This window comes from Oncorhynchus mykiss, chromosome 31 (genome assembly GCF_013265735.2).
Source record: "Oncorhynchus mykiss isolate Arlee chromosome 31, USDA_OmykA_1.1, whole genome shotgun sequence".
In the NCBI taxonomy this organism is placed as follows: domain Eukaryota; kingdom Metazoa; phylum Chordata; class Actinopteri; order Salmoniformes; family Salmonidae; genus Oncorhynchus; species Oncorhynchus mykiss.
Window position 1 is genome coordinate 39,971,068 of NC_050571.1, and position 19,115 is coordinate 39,990,182.

General features: G+C 45.6%; 1 protein-coding gene across 15 annotated transcripts in view; it reads right to left on the reverse strand.

The window, feature by feature from the left end:
• Window positions 1-19,115, reverse strand: part of LOC110505152 (LIM and calponin homology domains-containing protein 1) — a 155,371-nt gene that overhangs the window by 11,987 nt on the left and 124,269 nt on the right. For 6 of the 15 annotated variants that reach the window (XM_036970365.1, XM_036970363.1, XM_021584163.2 and 3 more), the window contains 12 exons: window positions 17,957-18,283; window positions 13,289-13,714; window positions 11,871-11,909; window positions 5,272-5,398; window positions 5,004-5,164; window positions 4,273-4,759; window positions 2,793-3,128; window positions 2,143-2,254; window positions 1,730-1,860; window positions 1,188-1,293; window positions 868-948; window positions 173-204 (listed from right to left, as the gene is read on the reverse strand). In XM_036970365.1, coding sequence (XP_036826260.1) covers window positions 173-204; window positions 868-948; window positions 1,188-1,293; window positions 1,730-1,860; window positions 2,143-2,254; window positions 2,793-3,128; window positions 4,273-4,759; window positions 5,004-5,164; window positions 5,272-5,398; window positions 11,871-11,909; window positions 13,289-13,714; window positions 17,957-18,283 — 2,365 coding nt within the window. Of the gene's footprint in view, window positions 1-172; window positions 205-867; window positions 949-1,187; window positions 1,294-1,729; window positions 1,861-2,142; window positions 2,255-2,792; window positions 3,129-4,272; window positions 4,760-5,003; window positions 5,165-5,271; window positions 5,399-11,870; window positions 11,910-13,288; window positions 13,718-17,956; window positions 18,284-19,115 lie in introns of all 15 variants that reach the window. The other 9 variants (XM_036970366.1, XM_036970364.1, XM_036970367.1 and 6 more) reach the window with 8 other exon arrangements.

The window sequence follows — 19,115 nt, forward strand, 5'->3', positions numbered from 1 at the left end:
ACAGAAGATTACTCTCTGACATGGAGTGAAACGGGGAGCCACCTAAACTCGCCCAATAAGAAACATGTGGCCTAATGAACACATTTTGGCTCAACCGGATGAGAAACAATTTTTTAAAAAACCTTCAGAACTCAACCAGGAAAGACTATAGGAGCCGTCACAACCTACTTACCGGCACTTTACCACGCTTCGGCTCCTCCCCCTCTATGAAACAGAAGTAGAGTAAAAAAGGTAGACGGTTAGAAAACAAACATCTTGTCAAACACAGGAACTGATGCTGAGTGGACACGGCAATTTTTTAAAAATCATCTCATTTGGTAACTACGCTGTCTTGGTGTGAACACATGGGAAAAAGCTATTTCCATCATGAATGTCATGGGGAGGAATTAGGGAATGAAGTGAAAGAAGGGCAGGGAACAAATCAAGGTGGTAAGGCATAAAGTTAAAGACTGAGTTGCTTAAAAAACACGAGCTGTGAGGTATTTTGTTAATTACTGAGTAGCTAACAATTCCAGTTTCCATTTTGGAGATGGTCTGTGCAAAAGGGAACATTCAACAATGCTGCGTGAAGTTGCTCTTATACCTGTAGTGGCACGGTAGTTACACTTGTAACAATGTTGTATTAACATTGTTAATGTAGTAAAAGTACAACATTATAATACCAACTTCATGTAAAATATAATGGGATCCACTGAACACCAAATAGAAAACAAAAAAACAAAAACAAACAGTAGATTGAAGAAATGGGTTTCCAATGCCGTCACCCAGCCCCTGGGGAAGCACTGAGGAAACCCTACACAGTGTATGAGTATGTGAACTCCAACGGGGGGTTACAAGGCAAGCCCAACTATTCACTGAGCAGTTTACCTGGTGGGGCGAAGAACTCCCAACGTAGGCCTAACCTAGGGTTGCCGGTTTCTGGCGGATAACTGGCACTGTTAGCCAGCTCTACAGCATTAGCGAGAAGGGGGGAGGGGGAAGGAAGGAGGCAGGGGGTGAGGAGAAGAGAAGGAGGGGATAGATAGAGAGATCAAAAGCAAAAAAAATACAGAGTGCCAGTTGGAGAACCAAGGGAAACAAAAGAGTTGGGGTGTGTGATAGCAGAGTTCAAAGGGCTGTGTACAATAAAGACTATTGGGAAAAGGTCGTTTGAGGTTCATCCTCATCTGAAAACACATTTTGATTACCTGTTGTGGGAGCCTCACGTGGTGGTTTGTTTCTGACAGGTCCTGGATCAGCCAAGGCAGCAACATCCTCTGCACTCTGAGACAATTCCAGGCTGGGCTCACTGACCTAAGATCAGAATCAGAAAAGTCATAAACAGAATGATCAAAACTTGACCAGGAGAAATGTCCTAGAGAGATGTCCTAGAGAGATTTACACGGTTATCAAAATGTCCAACCAGGGTAAGCATACATGAAACCCTGCCCTTATTTGAAGTGTTTTTAAAATGAACGGTGGGAAAAAAACCGATTGGAACCATTTCCCTTTTGACTGCTAGGTTTTATGGGTATTATGACTCATACTGTGATACTCTATTGAACCCCTCCCACCACAAAACATTTCAGGTTTTAACATTGACACAGAGTTTCTCGAAGACCCTTTTTAGAATCCTAAAAGGTTCTTCCAGGCTCCTTTACGTTTAAGAGTGTGCTTGGGGTAAAGCAGGGCACAAATGATTGACTATTTGGAGCATTGGGGCCATTGATTGGTAGGAAGGTGATCTCACCTGTGCAGTCATTGGCTGAGCTTGCTGTGTTGCGTGCACTGATTGAACAGGACAGGGGACTGTGGCATTCAGTCTGGTCGCTGTGGCATTCGTACACACTTCTGTTTGTTCCTTGGTAGCGCGTTGTGAGTCTTTAAACAAAACAGAGACACATGTTTAGCTGCATCAGAGTACAGGTTCCAGACAGCGGGGGGTCATAATGCGACGTTAACCACGGGAAGACCAAGTTGAATAAATTGTTTAATAACTTAAAGTGTTCATTCTCAAGACAGACAGCGAGTAATAAATGACTAGCATGAATATTGAATAGCAAAAGGATTGGATGGGTTCTAAAAAACAGCATAAATGGTCACCACTAGGTGTCAGGGTAGCAGAGGTTAGACCGGCATTCTAGGTAACCCAGAGGAACAAACCTGTAGCTGGAGAGGGCTGTACTGCAGCCGCTGCCGTGTTGGGCTCCTCCCCCAGTGGGCCTGCAGCAGACCTGCCGCCCGCCTCCACAATGCTCTCTGTGCTCTGCAGCTCCTGCAGGGACACACAAAGGAAGAAATACTCTATTACCGCATCCTCCACATTCCTTTTGTTGAAGTCATGACCTATCTGACTCAGTGTTGCTTTGTCCTATCTATGACTGCATGCCAGACTAAGAACAACACACAGGTCTGGTTGATACGTGGCTTTCCACCTAACAGTTTTCAAGACTTATGTTGTTACGACGACACCTTCCTGTCCGACTCCAACTGATTGAACAACACGCCTGTTCACTTCGTTTAGATGCTGAAATCAAGTGGCCCACCTGGCGAAGAAGATGCATATTTCTCAAAATTAGAAGGCGTTGCCAATTCCTTACACGTATCCGTCTTTCTACGCTCATTGCACATTTCAAAAACAAAGACGAGACAGCTGGCGCTGACAGTCTGTGGCGCTAACAGTCTGGGGCTACAATGCTGCTAGCGGTACGTGGTCTATTCAGACCCGTGGATCCAATGACCACCCTTTTGATAACTTATATCTTTTTTTCAGAGAAACAAAGCAGGCTTGGCTGCATGTACTGGAGCCTCACCGAGGGCAGTGAGGTGGGCCGGCTAGGTGGGATGTACTCCTGTGCGTTACTCTTCTCCTGGGCATCACCTTCTCCTGGCACTGAAGAAGGTGGCACTGCGGTGCTTGTGCCACCCTGTGCCAAAGTTGTCATGGCTGTTAATGGGCTCGCCCTGGGGGAGGGGCTATGTGTGGGTGGGGGAGTGGCCACACATGGGGGTGTGTCGGAAGGGTCAGAGGAGGCTGTAGGCGTGGCAGTGGAAGGGTAGAACCGTACAGGGGTGGTTCTTCCGTCGCTCTCTGGAGTGGTGACCTCATCGTTTCCCATGTCGCCGTTCACTTGCAGCAAGCCGTCCACCTGAGTACACAGACTTAAGACTTAAAGAACACAAACATGCACGCGCATACATATGTGGACACACATGAACACATGCCCATTCCACAAAGATGCATTTCAATCTAAAAATCAAACACTAAAACCCCATTTTAGAGACACTGTGACTGCATCCTCACCCAAAAAATATCCATCAGACAGGTAACGCAAGAACAGTCAACTGGGGTGAAACATCCCAAATACCACATTCCACAGCAATGACCGCAATATGACCAGACAGTTCTATTCCAGACCATCCAGACCAGCAGTTGCCCCATGTTGTAAATAAAACCATAACTCTGGCCCATTAGCTGTTCAACTAGCTCCTGATAACACGCTGGGACTGAATGAAAGGCTGTAATGTATGTGTGAGGAGCACCGAGTGCTAACTCCAGACACACAGGGGGGTTGTTGAATGGAGGGGGGACTCACTACCCACAATCCCCCCTCAGTCTGTGTGGCCCTCTTTGTCTGCCTGGAGACCCACTTCATATTGAGAGGGCCTACTTGTCAACTTTTTAAGTCAATACGGAACAGAGCCCCCCCCCCCCCCCCCCCCCCCATTCAGGCGGAGGCTCCACTCGGCTCCAAATAAGACATTCCAGCCACTAAAGTGGAAAGAAGTGGCTACCCGGTTTGTTCCCGTAATAACCGAAAAACATGTCAACTTCCTTTGGATTAGGCCCATTTGACAAATCGCTCTCCACGGATGAAAATGAGCACCCTGTTGTGCTAAATTGAGACGTCACAACCCGACTTCGCAGAAAAAGGATATGGGATCCCTAGCCTTCTGTCTAAAAACATGACACCCAATCGCCATGGTTTCTGTCTGCTATTCCAATGTAAATGCCAAGATCAGGGACCTTTTCATATAATACATGTCAGTGTGCCCTGCGAATACTAGGCTGAACAAAAAGTTCCAACTACTTCAGGGGACGTTAGTATCGAAGTATCTGTTTAGTATCGTAACACTTCAGGAAAGCTGCCCTGATTTGTCAAGGGAGTGCAAAACAACCCCACGACACCCTGGTAATTTGAACCCTGGCCCACACACCATTTTATAGAAAAAATACACTAGTGATAACACTGATAAAACCCTTGCTCCATTAGCTTGCCTTTTGTGCCTCACCTTGCCTGGCTTGGGTCCCGCCAGCATCTGCGTGCCCTTGGATTGGATGTAAGGCTTGGGCGTCAGCAAAGGAACAGATTTAGGCGAGGCAGCCTGGATAGAGGGGCTTGGTTCAGGGGTGCGTGACTGAATCTGGGGGCGATGAGACTGACCCTGGGGGAACCCTGCCACTTGGGCCTCGACGGTAGCGGTAAACTTGGGTGCCGGGAGCGACTGCTGCCTCAGGTACTTCAGAGGACCATTTGGATCTTCTTCCGGGAAGGTTGAGTTGGGAGAGCGGGAGCTGGGGGTGAGCGGGAGACGTGTGCTGGTGGCAGTGGTGGGATCTTCAGAGACGCTCCTGTCCAGCAGCTTGGGCAGTTGCAGGCGCTCCAGCACCGCTTCACTGATGGTGAAGCGCTGGGCGTAGCGGTGGAGGACCAACGCCGCCTCCTCAGGGGTGCGGGCCGACTGGTAGGCCTCGCGGAGCTCGTTCTCACGACGTTCCCTAGGGAAGGAGACACGGGAGGACAAGGTGAGACAGGGGCCATGTGACTGTTGTTGAAACATTTCTGTACATTGCTACTGATCTCTTGATGCAGTTAAAAGCAATTTTAAAAAAGCCAGGATGCGATAAAAAACAACAGTCTAGGATATAAGAAACATGAGAGTAGGTATAGGGCAATACTGTACATTGAGGCAATCAACCATATGGAAAGCAGGGTTTGACCTAAAATGGCCTTGTGACCTACTTCTCCTCCACGATCTCCCGGTAGGTCTTGATACTCTTCCTCCTCTGAGAAATGGCCCCTCCCTCGCCCGTCATCAGCTTCTCCATCATCTTCCTCTCCTCCTCCTTTTTGATCAGGTCCTGGGAGACGCTTCTCCTGCGACTCTTCCACCGGGCTAGGTCCTAACACACAGACACGTCAGTGTATGAGTGCATGAACGTGTGAGTGAGTGTGTGTAAGTGTATTAGTATGTGTGTGTGTGTGTGTGTGTTTGTGTGTGAGTGCTTACGTCCTGCCAGTGGTCCTCTTCCTCCTTCATCATGTTGTACTGGTTGTGCATGAGCTCGTGGCGCACCTGGCTGTGGTGAGGCAAGCTGGGGTCCTCCTCACAGCGCACGTCAATCATACTCACACTCCTGAGAAAAAGAAAGGAGAGGAAAGAGACATGAGAGGGGGGAGGAGTTCTAAAGAGATTTACTAGGAGAAGAGTCATGCATACGGTATGGACAAATATTTGTTTTTATTTCCAGGCACATAAGATGTTTTCTGGAGCTTTGGAGTTGTCGTAGTTCAGCCAGGAAAGGTCGAGGTCAAACAGGCTGGACGGTCAAACGCTTCACGGATACAACTTCTATAGGTACTGAAGTGGTCCACCCAAAAGGAACCCAAAAGGAACTCATTTTTACTCTGACAATAGATCTCATTGCACGACCACAAATATTATATTACAGGATATTATTGTTTTGTATCCATTAGTTTGTATCATAGTGTGAACCACGCAAAACAGAAGGCACCAGAGATAATGTGAATAAAGGCAGATTATAACCACAAGTAAGCAACATGCCATCAAAAGGTCACGCAGTGAGGTCATACATTTTTGTTGTTGTTTTGGCTCTGTACTCCAGCACCTTTTGGATTTGAAATGATACAATGTCTATGAGGTTTAAAGTGCAGACTCTCAGCTTTAAAGCGGCAATATGCAACCGATTGGGGCTACCCGGCCAAATTCACATAGAAATTTGTGTTATAGATCTGTCATCCTCATTGAAAGCAAGTCTAAGAAGCTGTAGATATGTTCTATGTGCACTATGCAGAACTAGCTCTGGCATTTTTCCTGGTTGCTAAAATTCTAATGGTTCGCTTACTTTCAGTTTATGTGACAAAACAAGCAAGTATAGAGAATCATCTAAACCACTGTGAAATATATTTTCCATAACCAAAAATATTGCATTTTAAGCTGTTTGAAGCTGGTGTGCAATACTGAATGTTAAAAATGCAAAAATGAAACATAAGAACGGGAAGCATAGAAATAGCCCACAAAGAACTGATCTACCACTTCTTAGACTTCAATGCTATCAATGAGGATGACATTTCATATTTCTATGTGAATTTGGCCAATACATTTACAAATTGCAGCATAAATTATTATAATTATTTTGTCTTTTACTTTTGGTTTTGTACACCAGCATCAAACAGCTGAAAATATATATTCCCCCTTCAAGCTGATACCTTCGATGGCCCTCAAAGAACTACGCTGGACTTTACGCAAACTGGAAACCACATATCCTGACGCGGCACTTATTGTAGCTGGGGATTTTAGCAGAGCAAATCTGAGGATAACACTACCGGAGTTCTACCAACACATTGGCTGTAGTACTCGCGCTGGGAAAACATTGCACCACCGCTACTCAACTTTTAGAAATTCTTACAAGGCCCTCCCCCGACCTCCCTTAGGCAAATCTGATCACCCTTGCTCCACCCTTCCTATAGGCAGAAACTCAAACAGGAAGTACCCGTGCTAAGGTCTATTCAACGCTGGTCTGACCAATCGGAATCAATGGTTCAATGATTGTTTTGACCACGCGGATTGGGATATGTTCCTGGTAGCCTCTGAGAATATCATTGATGAATACACGGATACGGTGACTGAGTTAATCAGGAAGTGTTTAGGAGATTTTTAAAAAAAAGTGTGAACCACTGCATTTAACCATGGCAAGGTGACTGGGAATATGGCCGAATACAAACAGTGCAGCTATTCCCTCCGTAAGTCAATCAAACAGGCAAAACATCAGTACAGAGACAAAGTGGAGTTGCCAAGGAATGTGGGCTGTCCTTCTCCATGGCTGACGTGAGTAAGGCTGCTGGCCCCAGATGGCATCCCTAGCCGCGTCCTCAGAGCATGCGCAGACCAGCTCCCTGGTGTGTTTACGGACATATTAGATATCTCCCTATCCCAGTCTGCTGTCCCCACTTGCTTCAAGATGTCCACCATTGTTCCTGTCGCAAGAAAGCAAAGGTAACTGAACTAAATGTCTATCACCCCATATCACTCACTTCTGTCATCATGAAGTGCTTTGAGAGGCTAGTTAAGGATAATATCACCTGTACCTTCCCTGACACCCTAGACCCACTTCAATTTGCTTACCTCCCCAATAGATCCACAGACGATGCAATCGTCATCGCACTGCACACCGCCCTATCCTATCTGGACAAAAGGAATACAAATGTAAGAATGCTGTTCATTGACTATAGCTCAGCAATCAACACCATAATACCCTCCAAGCTCATCATCAAGCTCGAGGCCCTGGGTCTGAACCCCGCCCTGTGCAACAGGGTCCTGGACTTCCTGATGGGCCACCCACAAGTGGTGAAGGTAGGAAACAACACCACTTTGCTGATCCTCAACACAGGGACCCCACAAAGGTGCATGCTCAGCCCCCTCCTGTACTTCCTGTTCACCCATGACTGTGTGGCCACTCATCAAGTTTGCAGACAACACAAAAGTAGTAGGCCTGATTACCAACAATGACGAGATAGTCTACGGGGAGGAGGTCAGGGCCCTGGGAGAGTGGTGCCAGGAAAATAACCTCTCCCTCAACGTCAACAAAACAAAGGAGCTGATCGTGGGCTTCAGGAAACAGCAGACGGAGCACGCCCCTATCCACATCGACAGGACCGCAGTGGAGAAGGTGGAAAGCCTCAAGTTCCTCTGCGTACACATCACTGACGATCTGAAACGGTCCACCCACACAGAGTGTGGGGAAGAAGACGCAATAGTGCCTCTTCAACCTCAGGAGGCTGAATAAATTTGTCTTGGCCCCTAAAATCCTCACAAACTTTACATATGCACAATTGAGCGCATCCTGTCGGGCTGTATCACTGCCTGGAACGGCAACTGCACTGCCCGCAACTGCAGGGCTCTCCAGAGGGTCGTGTGGTCTGCTCAACTCAACACCGGGGGAAAACTACCTGCCCTCCAGGACACCTACAGCACCCGATGTCACAGGAAGGCCAAAAAGATCATCAAGGACATCATCTACCCTAGTCATGGCCTGTTCACCCCGCTATCATCCAGAAGGCGAGGTCAGTACAGGTGCATCAAAGCTGGGACAGAGAGACTGAAAAACAGCTTTAATCTCAAGGCCATCAGACTGTTAAATAGCCACCACTAGCTGGCTCCCACCCGGTTACATAACCCTGCACCTTAGAGGCTGCTGCCCTATATGCATAGACTTGGAATCACTGGCCACTTTAATAATGGAACACTGGTCACTTTAATAATGTTTAAGTAATGTTTACATACTGCTTTACTCATCTCATATGTATATACTGTATTCTATTGTACTGTATTTTAGTCAATGTCACTCCGACATCACTCAATCTAATATTTATATCTTTCTTCATTCCGTTATTTTACTTTTAGACTAATGTGTATTGTTGTGAACTGTTAGATACTGCTGCACTGTTGGAGCATCTGCTAAATATGTGTATGTCACCAATACAATTAGATTTTATTTTATTTGAATACAATCTTTTTGGTTATGGAAAGTATATTATTACCCAGTGGTTTAGATGTTACAATGATTATCTACACTATACTTTCTTGTTCTCTCACATAAACTAAAATCAGGCAAACTATTAGAATTTTAGCAACCAGGAAATGGCGGAGCGATTCCTTGCATAGTGGATCTTTAATATGAGGGTATTTTTTAAAATCCATATAGATTGAACCGTATAGAAATTACAGCACTTTTTGTACAAAGTATTGGTATAAATGCACTTTGTTTTGGTTGAAACACAACCAAAACAAACAGCAAATGCATCTAACACATTTGTAGAGTCACAAGGTACATACACTGCTCAAAAAAATAAAGGGAACACTTAAACAACACAATGTAACTCCAAGTCAATCACACTTCCGTGAAATCAAACTGTCCACTTAGGAAGCAACACTGATTGACAATAAATGTCACATGCTGTTGTGCAAATGGAATAGACAACAGGTGGAAATGATAGGCAATTAGCAAGACAACCCCAATGAAGGAGTGGTTCTGCAGGTGGTGACCACAGACCACTTCTCAGTTCCTATGCTTCCTGGCTGATGTTTTGGTCACTTTTGAATGCTGGCGGTGCTTTCACTCTAGTGGTAGCATGAGACGGAGTCTACAACCCACACAAGTGGCTCAGGTAGTGCAGCTCATCCAGGATGGTTTGTCTGTCAGCGTAGTGTCCAGAGCATGGAGGCGCTACCAGGAGACTTGGAGGAGGCCGTAGGAGGGCAACAACCCAGCAACAGGACCGCTACCTCCGCCTTTGTGCAAGGAGGAGCACTGCCAGAACCCTGCAAAATGACCTCCAGCAGGCCACATATGTGCATGTGTCTGCTCAAATGGTCAGAAACAGACTCCATGAGGGTGGTATGAGGGCCCGACGTCCACAGATGGGGGTTGTGCTTACAGCCCAACACCGTTCAGGACATTTGGCATTTGCCAGAGAACACCAAGATTGGCAAATTTGCCACTGGCGCCCTGTGCTCTTCACAGATGAAAGCAGGTTCACACTGAGCACGTGACAGACATGACAGAGTCTGTAGACGCCGTGGAGAATGTTCTGCTGCCTGCAACATCCTCCAGCATGACCGGTTTGGCGGTGGGTCAGTCATGGTGTGGGGTGGCATTTCTTTGGGGGGCCGCACAGCCCTCCATGTGCTCGCCAGAGGTAGCCTGACTGACATTAGGTACCGAGATCAGATCCTCAGACCCCTTGTGAGACCATATGCTGGTGCGGTTGGCCCTGGGTTCCTCCTAATGCAAGACAATGCTAGACCTCATGTGGCTGGAGTGTGTCAGCAGTTCCTGCAAGAGGAAGGCATTGATGCTATGGACTGGCCCGCCCGTTCCCCAGACCTGAATCCAATTGAGCACATCTGGGACATCATGTCTCGCTCCATCCACCAACGCCACGTTGCACCACAGACTATCCAGGAGTTGGCGGATGCTTTAGTCCAGGTCTGGGAGGAGATCCCTCAGGAGACCATCCGCCACCTCATCAGGAGCATGCCCAGGTGTTTTAGGGAGGTCATACAGGCACGTGGAGGACACACACACTACTGAGCCTCATTTTGACTTGTTTTAGAGACATTACATCAAAGTTGGATCAGCCTGTAGTGTGGTTTTCCACTTTAATTTTGAGTGTGACTCCAAATCCAGACCTCCATGTGTTGATACATTTTTGTGTGATTTTGTTGTCAGCACATTCAACTATGTAAATAAAAAAGTATTTAATAAGAATATTTCATTCATTCAGATCTAGGATGTGTTATTTTAGTGTTCCCTTTATTTTTTTGAGCAGTGTATATAGTCATTGCGAATATGGGACCAAATACCTAACTTTTTACTACTTTAATGCACATAAGTGAATTTGTCCCAATAATTTTGGTCCCCTAAAATGGGGGAGCTATGTACAAAAATTGCTGTGATTTCATTGTATCATTTCAAATCCAAAGTGCTGGATAGAGAGACAAAACAACAACAAAAATGTTCACTGCCCCAATACTATTGGTGCTCATTGTATACACAGTATAGAAGCCTATCTATACAGAATAGCACAGAGCATCAAAGTCATACTCTGCAAGTATTTGACCCAGGTCTTATTTTGAGAACCACAGTGAGAGCCTCATACAGTGGCGTTACAGTGATGGTCCATGTCCTTATGTGTGAGTGTATGCGACATGCATCGTATGGTGAGCTCTCTCGTCTCTCTAGACATCCATGTTGCCTCCCACCATTTTCTAATGTTCCCGCTTCACACGTCTATACGTAACAGTACGTCAGTTTGGCATAGAGGACCTAAGTCCTCTGCCTATGTCACTACCTTACCCACTTGAATAAGATACAAAATAGTAACTAGCAGGATGGAGATCAAGGAGGTTGTTTTTAAGTGAGTGCATTTCACAAGTGGCTCGTTTGCGTCAACTACCTTAACTAAATCCACTGCAAAGGTTTTGCCTGCAAACGTTGGTTTCAAATCGCAATGTTCTGGCATGTCTGCTTTGTGATTTTTTGGGGGAGAGTTGTCTGTCTGAAGTTGTCTGTCTTTTTTTTTTTTTTTACCCTTAGCGAAGTCGCCAAAAGAGTCCGTCACTGAAACCGGACCCTAGTCACTGCTGTTGCCTAGAGTCGGGTTTGCGAGACTATGAGCTCTCCACAAGACACAGGGGAGCGATAGAGGCACGTCCCATTCCACATTAGACCCTTGAAGGATAGAAGAGACAAAGTGACTCGGTGAGGCACGTCTTGAGTTCCAACGCTTGCTTTTGTGTGTGCGAGCGTGAGGCTCGCAGATAACGGCGAAGCTGGTTAGAAACACATTTGAAAGTCAACCGCTAGTCCCGCTCCACTTCTCGTATATCTGAACGGATCGGATGGGTGCAATATGGTTACAAGTCCAGTAAGGTCAGAGTTTCCACCATATTGCTTAAACCTATCAGCTCCTTACAGATCTACTAGAAATGTCTAGAGGTTGCGCTCTAGGGATCTGTGCATACTAAGCAGGTGTGGTTTAGCAGGGCAGGCGTGTGAGACCGATGGGTAACGAAGAACCACTTACTCTGGGTCATCTGATACACTAGCAGCTCTGTGACTGAATCTACGAAAGCAGAGACATGGAGAAAGAGCACAAACACCAATGAACAAACACACAATTACAACACAATGCAATATATACAGACACGAGCCCACAACTACACAATGCAATATATACAGACATGAGAATAGTATAACAAAAAAAAAGTGTGATGGAATATATAGGGGGGCGTGTTAAAAACACCTCTAGGCTTAATGTACTTGTGTGGGTTACCGTTGACAACAGTATGAGTTCTTAGAAAACGAGCGTGCATGCTTAATGAGATACGGTAGATTTAGTGTTATTGAAAAGTCAGTAATTGCTGTCTTAAATGGCAAAACATTTAAGGCAACAAGATCTGCGGATCCAAGTTAATAAAAAGTGTCCATTTGAACACAAGGTGGCGCTCTAGTCAAAAATACAGCCAGCTGAGTACTTGGGAGAAAAACCACTGAATTCACTGCACTAATATAGGCCTCGGCAGCATATTGTGTGGCGCAGATGGAAATGATCTCATGGTGCAGTCTAAAACAAAACTATCAATCAAAGCATGCATCTTTTATTAGCCTGCTCATAACCCATCTTCAAAGCTGGGGTTCGTCAACTTTTGCGACCGCGATACCCAAATAGGCGGTTTGGGCTAACCGGGTTTGGGATTAACTTCTAGGTTCACAGAGAGCTTTGAAAGCTGGATTTCTGATGTTGGGAAGGGTGTGAGTGAAAATGTGGCTTGTGGTCCTATTAAGACTGGCCACAAGAAAGCAGGAGACCCAGTGAAGAGAGGTCTTATGAAATGGAAAGCAAATATATTGTTTAATGGGCTGTATGTATTTGTCATGTCTGCCATACAGAGAGCGAAAATACATTTTCTACTGCTACCAGTGTCGTTTTTGAGGGAGTTGCTTCAAACAGTGTGTATTGGAAAAGGTCAATGTCAAAGGTCATCATGCAAGGTTATTAAAAGGTCACATCTATGACAGGTCACCGTCATGTCTTGCTCACATGCTCAAAAATATAAAAACCGGAATGAACAAATCAAATACTAAAAAGAAAGTATTAGCTTCCATGCATCCAAAAGCAACACACTTCATTCAGACTTTAAACTCTTTCCTTAGCCTGCTCAGTTCAAAGCAGCTGAAATGATCTAATTCTGCCACTTGCGAAAGGTCATGCAATCTTCACATATGCCATCCAGAGGTGTGTATCACCGAGGTCACGGCCGCATGCTTACGAAGCAGGATTTCTAAATGTCTTCTGAAAGATCATTGGTAATGTAGTTCCCAGTATCTGATCTGTGTAGGCCGGGAGAAACCCAATGGCCATTAAGGTGTGATGCTCCTCTCTTAGACAACAGACAATTTCGTATCGGTCACTCAATCCTAGTCGATGGACGACAGGCTCACATTGGCTGGAGGTCATCGTCGAGCCAAGATGGACGTCTCGCCACCTCCGGTTTGTCGCCCTCGCGACCTTCAACCTCCGACTTGCCCATGCGACCCAGGCAGGCGACCATCAGTGTGGTGGTTGCCCTGGCTGCAGGAACGGGCAGGAACTGGCTTGGACCGGTAGTGCTGCTGTGTTTTGGCGAGGTAAGGGCGTGGCGAGCCCACATGTCGTTGTTCCTCCCGGTGTCTGTCGCCAGGGATATAGCCAACCCCACCTTCTTTGGACCTGCCTCCTCCCTATCCATCATGGGAGGGAACTTCCTGGTTGTTTCCGGGCTGGCCCCGGCGCTGGGGGGGCTCGTCACGACGATGGAGGTCGTCATGGGGCTGGTTGTCAGGGACGACAGGCGGTATAGTTCCTCGGAGCATGAGCGGGCGGGGGTACTGCTGAGAGAGTGGTTTGGTTAGCATTGACCAAGGTTGTAGTTAAGGAAGGCCATTTGACATTATTTCACTATTCAAATAATATCATTACATTTTTGGGGATATCTGGATATTCAAAGTTATTTTAAAACAGCAGAATGCTGCTTTTCTCCTTAGTTTTTGGCTAAAAAGAACAGTGAAAGAGATGTCTGATTTTCGCCATGATAGAACTGATTCTGTTACAAAAAGGTTTTCTGGTGAGTGTTTTGTATTGATCTGTGTCAGGTTTTGTGGAAACTCTGGTGTGTGTCTGTAATTGATATCTGAAGTGGGGAAAATAGCATACCGATGTCAGGGCAGACCACAGCTCTAAATGCGCAGCAGTAGCTCAACACCGTACATTCAAAGTTGGTTTAATCAAATGAAGTATTGCAAATGTCATTGTATATTCTTGTAGGAAACAATGTCACAAGGATTGTGTAATTTAATTTATAACAAAGCATTGTCAAAACAGGCCTACCATTTATTTCTCTCCACAAATGAACACGCACTCAAGTAATCAAAGATATTGCTTAGATATCCGGATATTCGATGAACCGTGCCTATCCCTGGTCATAATATAAAGACCTTGGCATTGTCTCGGAACTCACCCCACTGGGCACAGATGTCAGTTCAACATCTAGTTTTGATTTACATTTGGTTGAGTTGCCAACATAAGTTGCCAACCTCGATTCAACGTGAAATCAACAAAAAATGCCACCATGTCATTGGATTTAGGTTCAAAGTTGGGTGAAAATGACGTGGAAACAATGTTGATTCAAACAGTTTTCGCCCAGTGAGACATTAGATGTGGAACATAGGTTTGTGAACGAAAGCAGAAAAAAACAGTATTGACTCACAAAGAAAGTATTGGCTATATCTAAGCGGCTCTGGTAAACCCCAAAGATACATTCTAAGGACCACATGAGTGATTACTCACGAAACCCAGGCCAAAAACACCATGATTTGGGCGATTTTCACAAAATGTAATCTATAGAACAGTCCTTAAAAAAAAAAAAAATTAGGGGGTGGTTCAGCTTTAATATTTCAAGTAGATTGTGGCTTCTATTAATGTAAATGTCTGCATAATTTCCAATCCATCATATATATGTATTTTTTTTTCTCCAAGTAGTATATACATTTGTAATATACACTGCTCAAAAAAATAAAGGGAACACTAAAATAACACATCCTAGATCTGAATGAATGAAATATTCTTATTAAATACTTTTTTATTTACATAGTTGAATGTGCTGACAACAAAATCACACAAAAATGTATCAACAAATGGAGGTCTGGATTTGGAGTCACACTCAAAATGAAAGTGGAAAACCACACTACAGGCTGATCCAACTTTGATGTCATGTCCTTCAAACAAGTCAAAATGAGGCTCAGTAGTGTGTGTGGCCTCCACGTGCCTGTATGACCTCCCTACAACACCTGGGCATGCTCCTGATGAGGTGGTGGATGGTCTCCTGAGGGATCTCCTCCCAAACCTGGACTAAAGCATCCGCCAACTCCTGGACAGTCTGTGGTGCAATGTGGCGTTGGTGGATGGAGCGAGACATGATGTCCCAGATGTGCTCCATTAGATTCAGGTCTGGGGAACGGGCGGTCCATAGCATCAATGCCTTCCTCTTGCAGGAACTGCTGACACACTCCAGCCACATGAGGTCTAGCATTGTCTTGCATTAGGAGGAACCCAGGGCCAACCGCACCAGCATATGGTCTCACAAGGGGTCTGAGGATCTGATCTCGGTACCTAATGTCAGTCAGGCTACCTCTGGCGAGCACATGGAGCTGTGCGGCCCCCCAAAGAAATGCCACCCCACACCATGACTGACCCACCGCCAAACCGGTCATGCTGGAGGATGTTGCAGGCAGCAGAACGTTCTCCACGGCGTCTACAGACTCTGTCATGTCTGTCACGTGCTCAGTGTGAACCTGCTTTCATCTGTGAAGAGCACAGGGCGCCAGTGGCGAATTTGCCAATCTTGGTGTTCTCTGACAAATGCCAAACGTCCTGCACGGTGTTGGGCTGTAAGCACAACCCCCACCTGTGGACGTCGGGCCCTCATACCACCCTCATGGAGTCTGTGCTCCTTCTGCTCCTCCTTGCACAAAGGCGGAGGTAGCGGTCCTGTTGCTGGGTTGTTGCCCTCCTACGGCCTCCTCTACGTCTCCTGATGTACTGGCCTGTCTCCTGGTAGCACCTCCATGCTCTGGACACTATGCTGACAGACACAGCAAACCTTCTTGCCACAGCTCACATTGATGTGCCATCCTGGATGAGATGCACTACCTGAGCCACTTGTGTGGGTTGTAGACTCCGTCTCATGCTACCACTAGAGTGAAAGCACTGCCAGCATTCAAAAGTGACCAAAACATCAGCCAGGAAGCATAGGAACTGAGAAGTGGTCTGTGGTCACCACCTGCAGAACCACTCCTTCATTGGGGTTGCCTTGCTAATTGCCTATAATTTCCACCTGTTGTCTATTCCATTTGCACAACAGCATGTGAAATGTATTGTCAATCAGTGTTGCTTCCTAAGTGGACAGTTTGATTTCACAGAAGTGTGATTGACTTGGAGTTACATTGTGTTGTTTAAGTGTTCCCTTTATTTTTTTGAGCAGTGTATATATATATTCCTTCATTACTTTCCCTAACCCTACCACCCCTCCCCTAATTGTAGTAAACTAATGGACACCAACCCTTAGGCTTCTACTTCCAGCTTATACATACTATATACATTTTACGGACACAGCATACTTTACATTAGTCATCTTTTGTTTGTTTCTACTCCCATCCTTCAGATATCTTCAACCTCTCTCTTCTATCTCTATACACCACCCAGTTTTGAGTTCTATTTGCCATTTACAGTGGCAAGAAAAAATATGTGAACCCTTTGGAATTATCTGGATTTCTGCATAAATTGGTCATAAAATTAGATCTGATCTTCATCTAAGTCACAACAATAGACAAACAATAGTATTCCCCCCCCCCCTTCCTTGTCACAACACATCTGATTGGCTCAAACGCATTAAGAAGGAAATACATTCCACAAATGAACTTTTGACAAGGCACACCTGTTAATTGAAATGCATTCCAGGTGACTACATCATGAAACTGGTTGAGAGAATGCCAAGAGTGTGCAAAGCTGTGACCAAGGCAAAGGGTGGCTATTCGAAGAATCTCAAATATAAAATATATTTTGATTTGTTTAACACTTTTTTGGTTACTACATGATTCCATGTGCGTTATTTCATAGTTTTGATGTCTTCACTATTATTCTACAATAGTAAAAATAAAGAAAAACCCTTGAATGAGTAGGTGTTCTAAAACCTTTGACCAGTTAGTGTGTGTCAATAGATCTGCCAGAAACACATAAGGAGACTCGTCCAAAATAAAGAAGACCACAAACATCGCAAACAGCAGACTCCTGGCAAACATTGAAACCACGAATGTCTGGGCTTGGTTTTCACATGGAACGAGAGGGCAGCTGTGTGTCCAACACCAACAAAAGCAGTGCACCACAGCAAAGCTTATGTTTGGAAAGCTCCTCGGACATCCCCAGAATAACTATTTTTGTGTGTTCTAAATGGCACCATGCTCCCTATATAGTGCACTACTTTTGACCAGAGCCTTGTACTGCACTATATCAGAAACAGGATGCCATTTAAGACACAAGACTTGGAACATGCCCTATACATAAGTCATATTTCCACTTTAGAGTGTCGTTAGTCAGCCAAAATAGTGACAAGCCAGGTTTTCAGATATCAGTGAGGCCAGAGAGAGCAGACATATCCATAGAGTGGATCCAAATTCAACTCACAAATGGGCCCAAATGAGCATCCGTCATGTCTGTGTCAAAAAATAACAGGCAAAGTTAAACTCTTAGGAAACGGTTTACTGAATCCCTCAGAGTTTGTGTAAATAGTTGTCTGCAAAAGACCTTAAGTGTCTGCAAGGGCATGTTTAAAGGTGTCCTCACCAAAACAGTGTGAGCTTTAAAATGTTCTAAGATTGGGGCAAAGGTTTAATTAAGTTGGGGTCATTGGAACCGTGGCTTGATGAGCCAATAGCATCTTTACGGGAAAGTCTCTTGTCTGGGGATTTTTGGGTTGAGGGGGTTATTAAATGGAAACACTTTTGCCTGGGGGTTGTTAGGTTGGGACAAGGGGTAGGATTTAGGCTTCAGGGGTTAGGGCATACTGTGATTGGCACCTTTGCTCAGCAGTCCCAGTCAGGTGTATAGCCGTCTCCCCGTGGGTGAGTGTGAGGGTCTGTGAGCGTTGAGGGGGGTTGTAGGGGTGACGTTCATATTCCTCCTCCCTCTCCTTCCACTCCTGCCTCCAAGTGCATGCCGGAGACAGCTTCCCTTCCTCCTCTTTCCTCCCCTCCATTTCTTCCTCCTTCTCTTCTTCCTCGTTCCTGTGTTCTTCTTCTGACTGATTCTGTGGTTTGGGAAGGGGTTGGGCTTGGAGCTTGGGGGATGGGGACTCCATAGTGGCTACAAATGGGGGTACTTCTAGGGTGGGGAGTTCAGTCGGACTGTTATACACACACACACACACACGCACACACACACACGCACGCACACAAGGGGCAATCCCAACAACACCAACATGCAACCACGACACAGGTGGTACGACACAACACAGCACAAACCAAAGCCACAACACATATGTGAAACACACAGCCGTTACCACAAAAGCCAGCCACAGAGTGTGGTCATGTGGACAACGACAATGGGAGTAGTAAATAGAAACCCCAACACATGCCCGGTGGGAAAGGGGGGAAAAGGAGGAGGAGCAAAGAAAGAAGACAACAAAAACAAACATCACACGTGATAATGACACAATCTCAAATCATTTGAACAGTCACTGAAAAGCAGAACCCCAGCTGAACGAAGGATAATGTACTGGTCAGTATTGGTCAGTCAGGGACCCGGTGACCTCAGAAAGAAGCTCAGGCCAATCTCATGATGTCATGCAAGCGCAAGCACAAATACAAACTCGCACAAGAATACACTGACAAATGGACACATAAAGTAGTCATGGACGTACTCAGATAGGTATGGTGTGACCTTACACACCCACATGCAGGTTTAGACTTATGTGCACACACACACACACACACACACACACACACACACACACACACACACACACACACACACACACACACACACACACACACACACACACACACACACACACACACACTTGTGCCTTATTCACTTCCACTGACAGAAAGATGATTTCTGCTGAATGCTTCTGGGCTCGAAGAAGGTCATCCCTCCTCCTTATTGAGAAGCCTGTATCATCGGTGTGAGAGTGGTGTGTAGGTGTTATGGCAAAAGTCAGGTTTAAACTAATGAGAT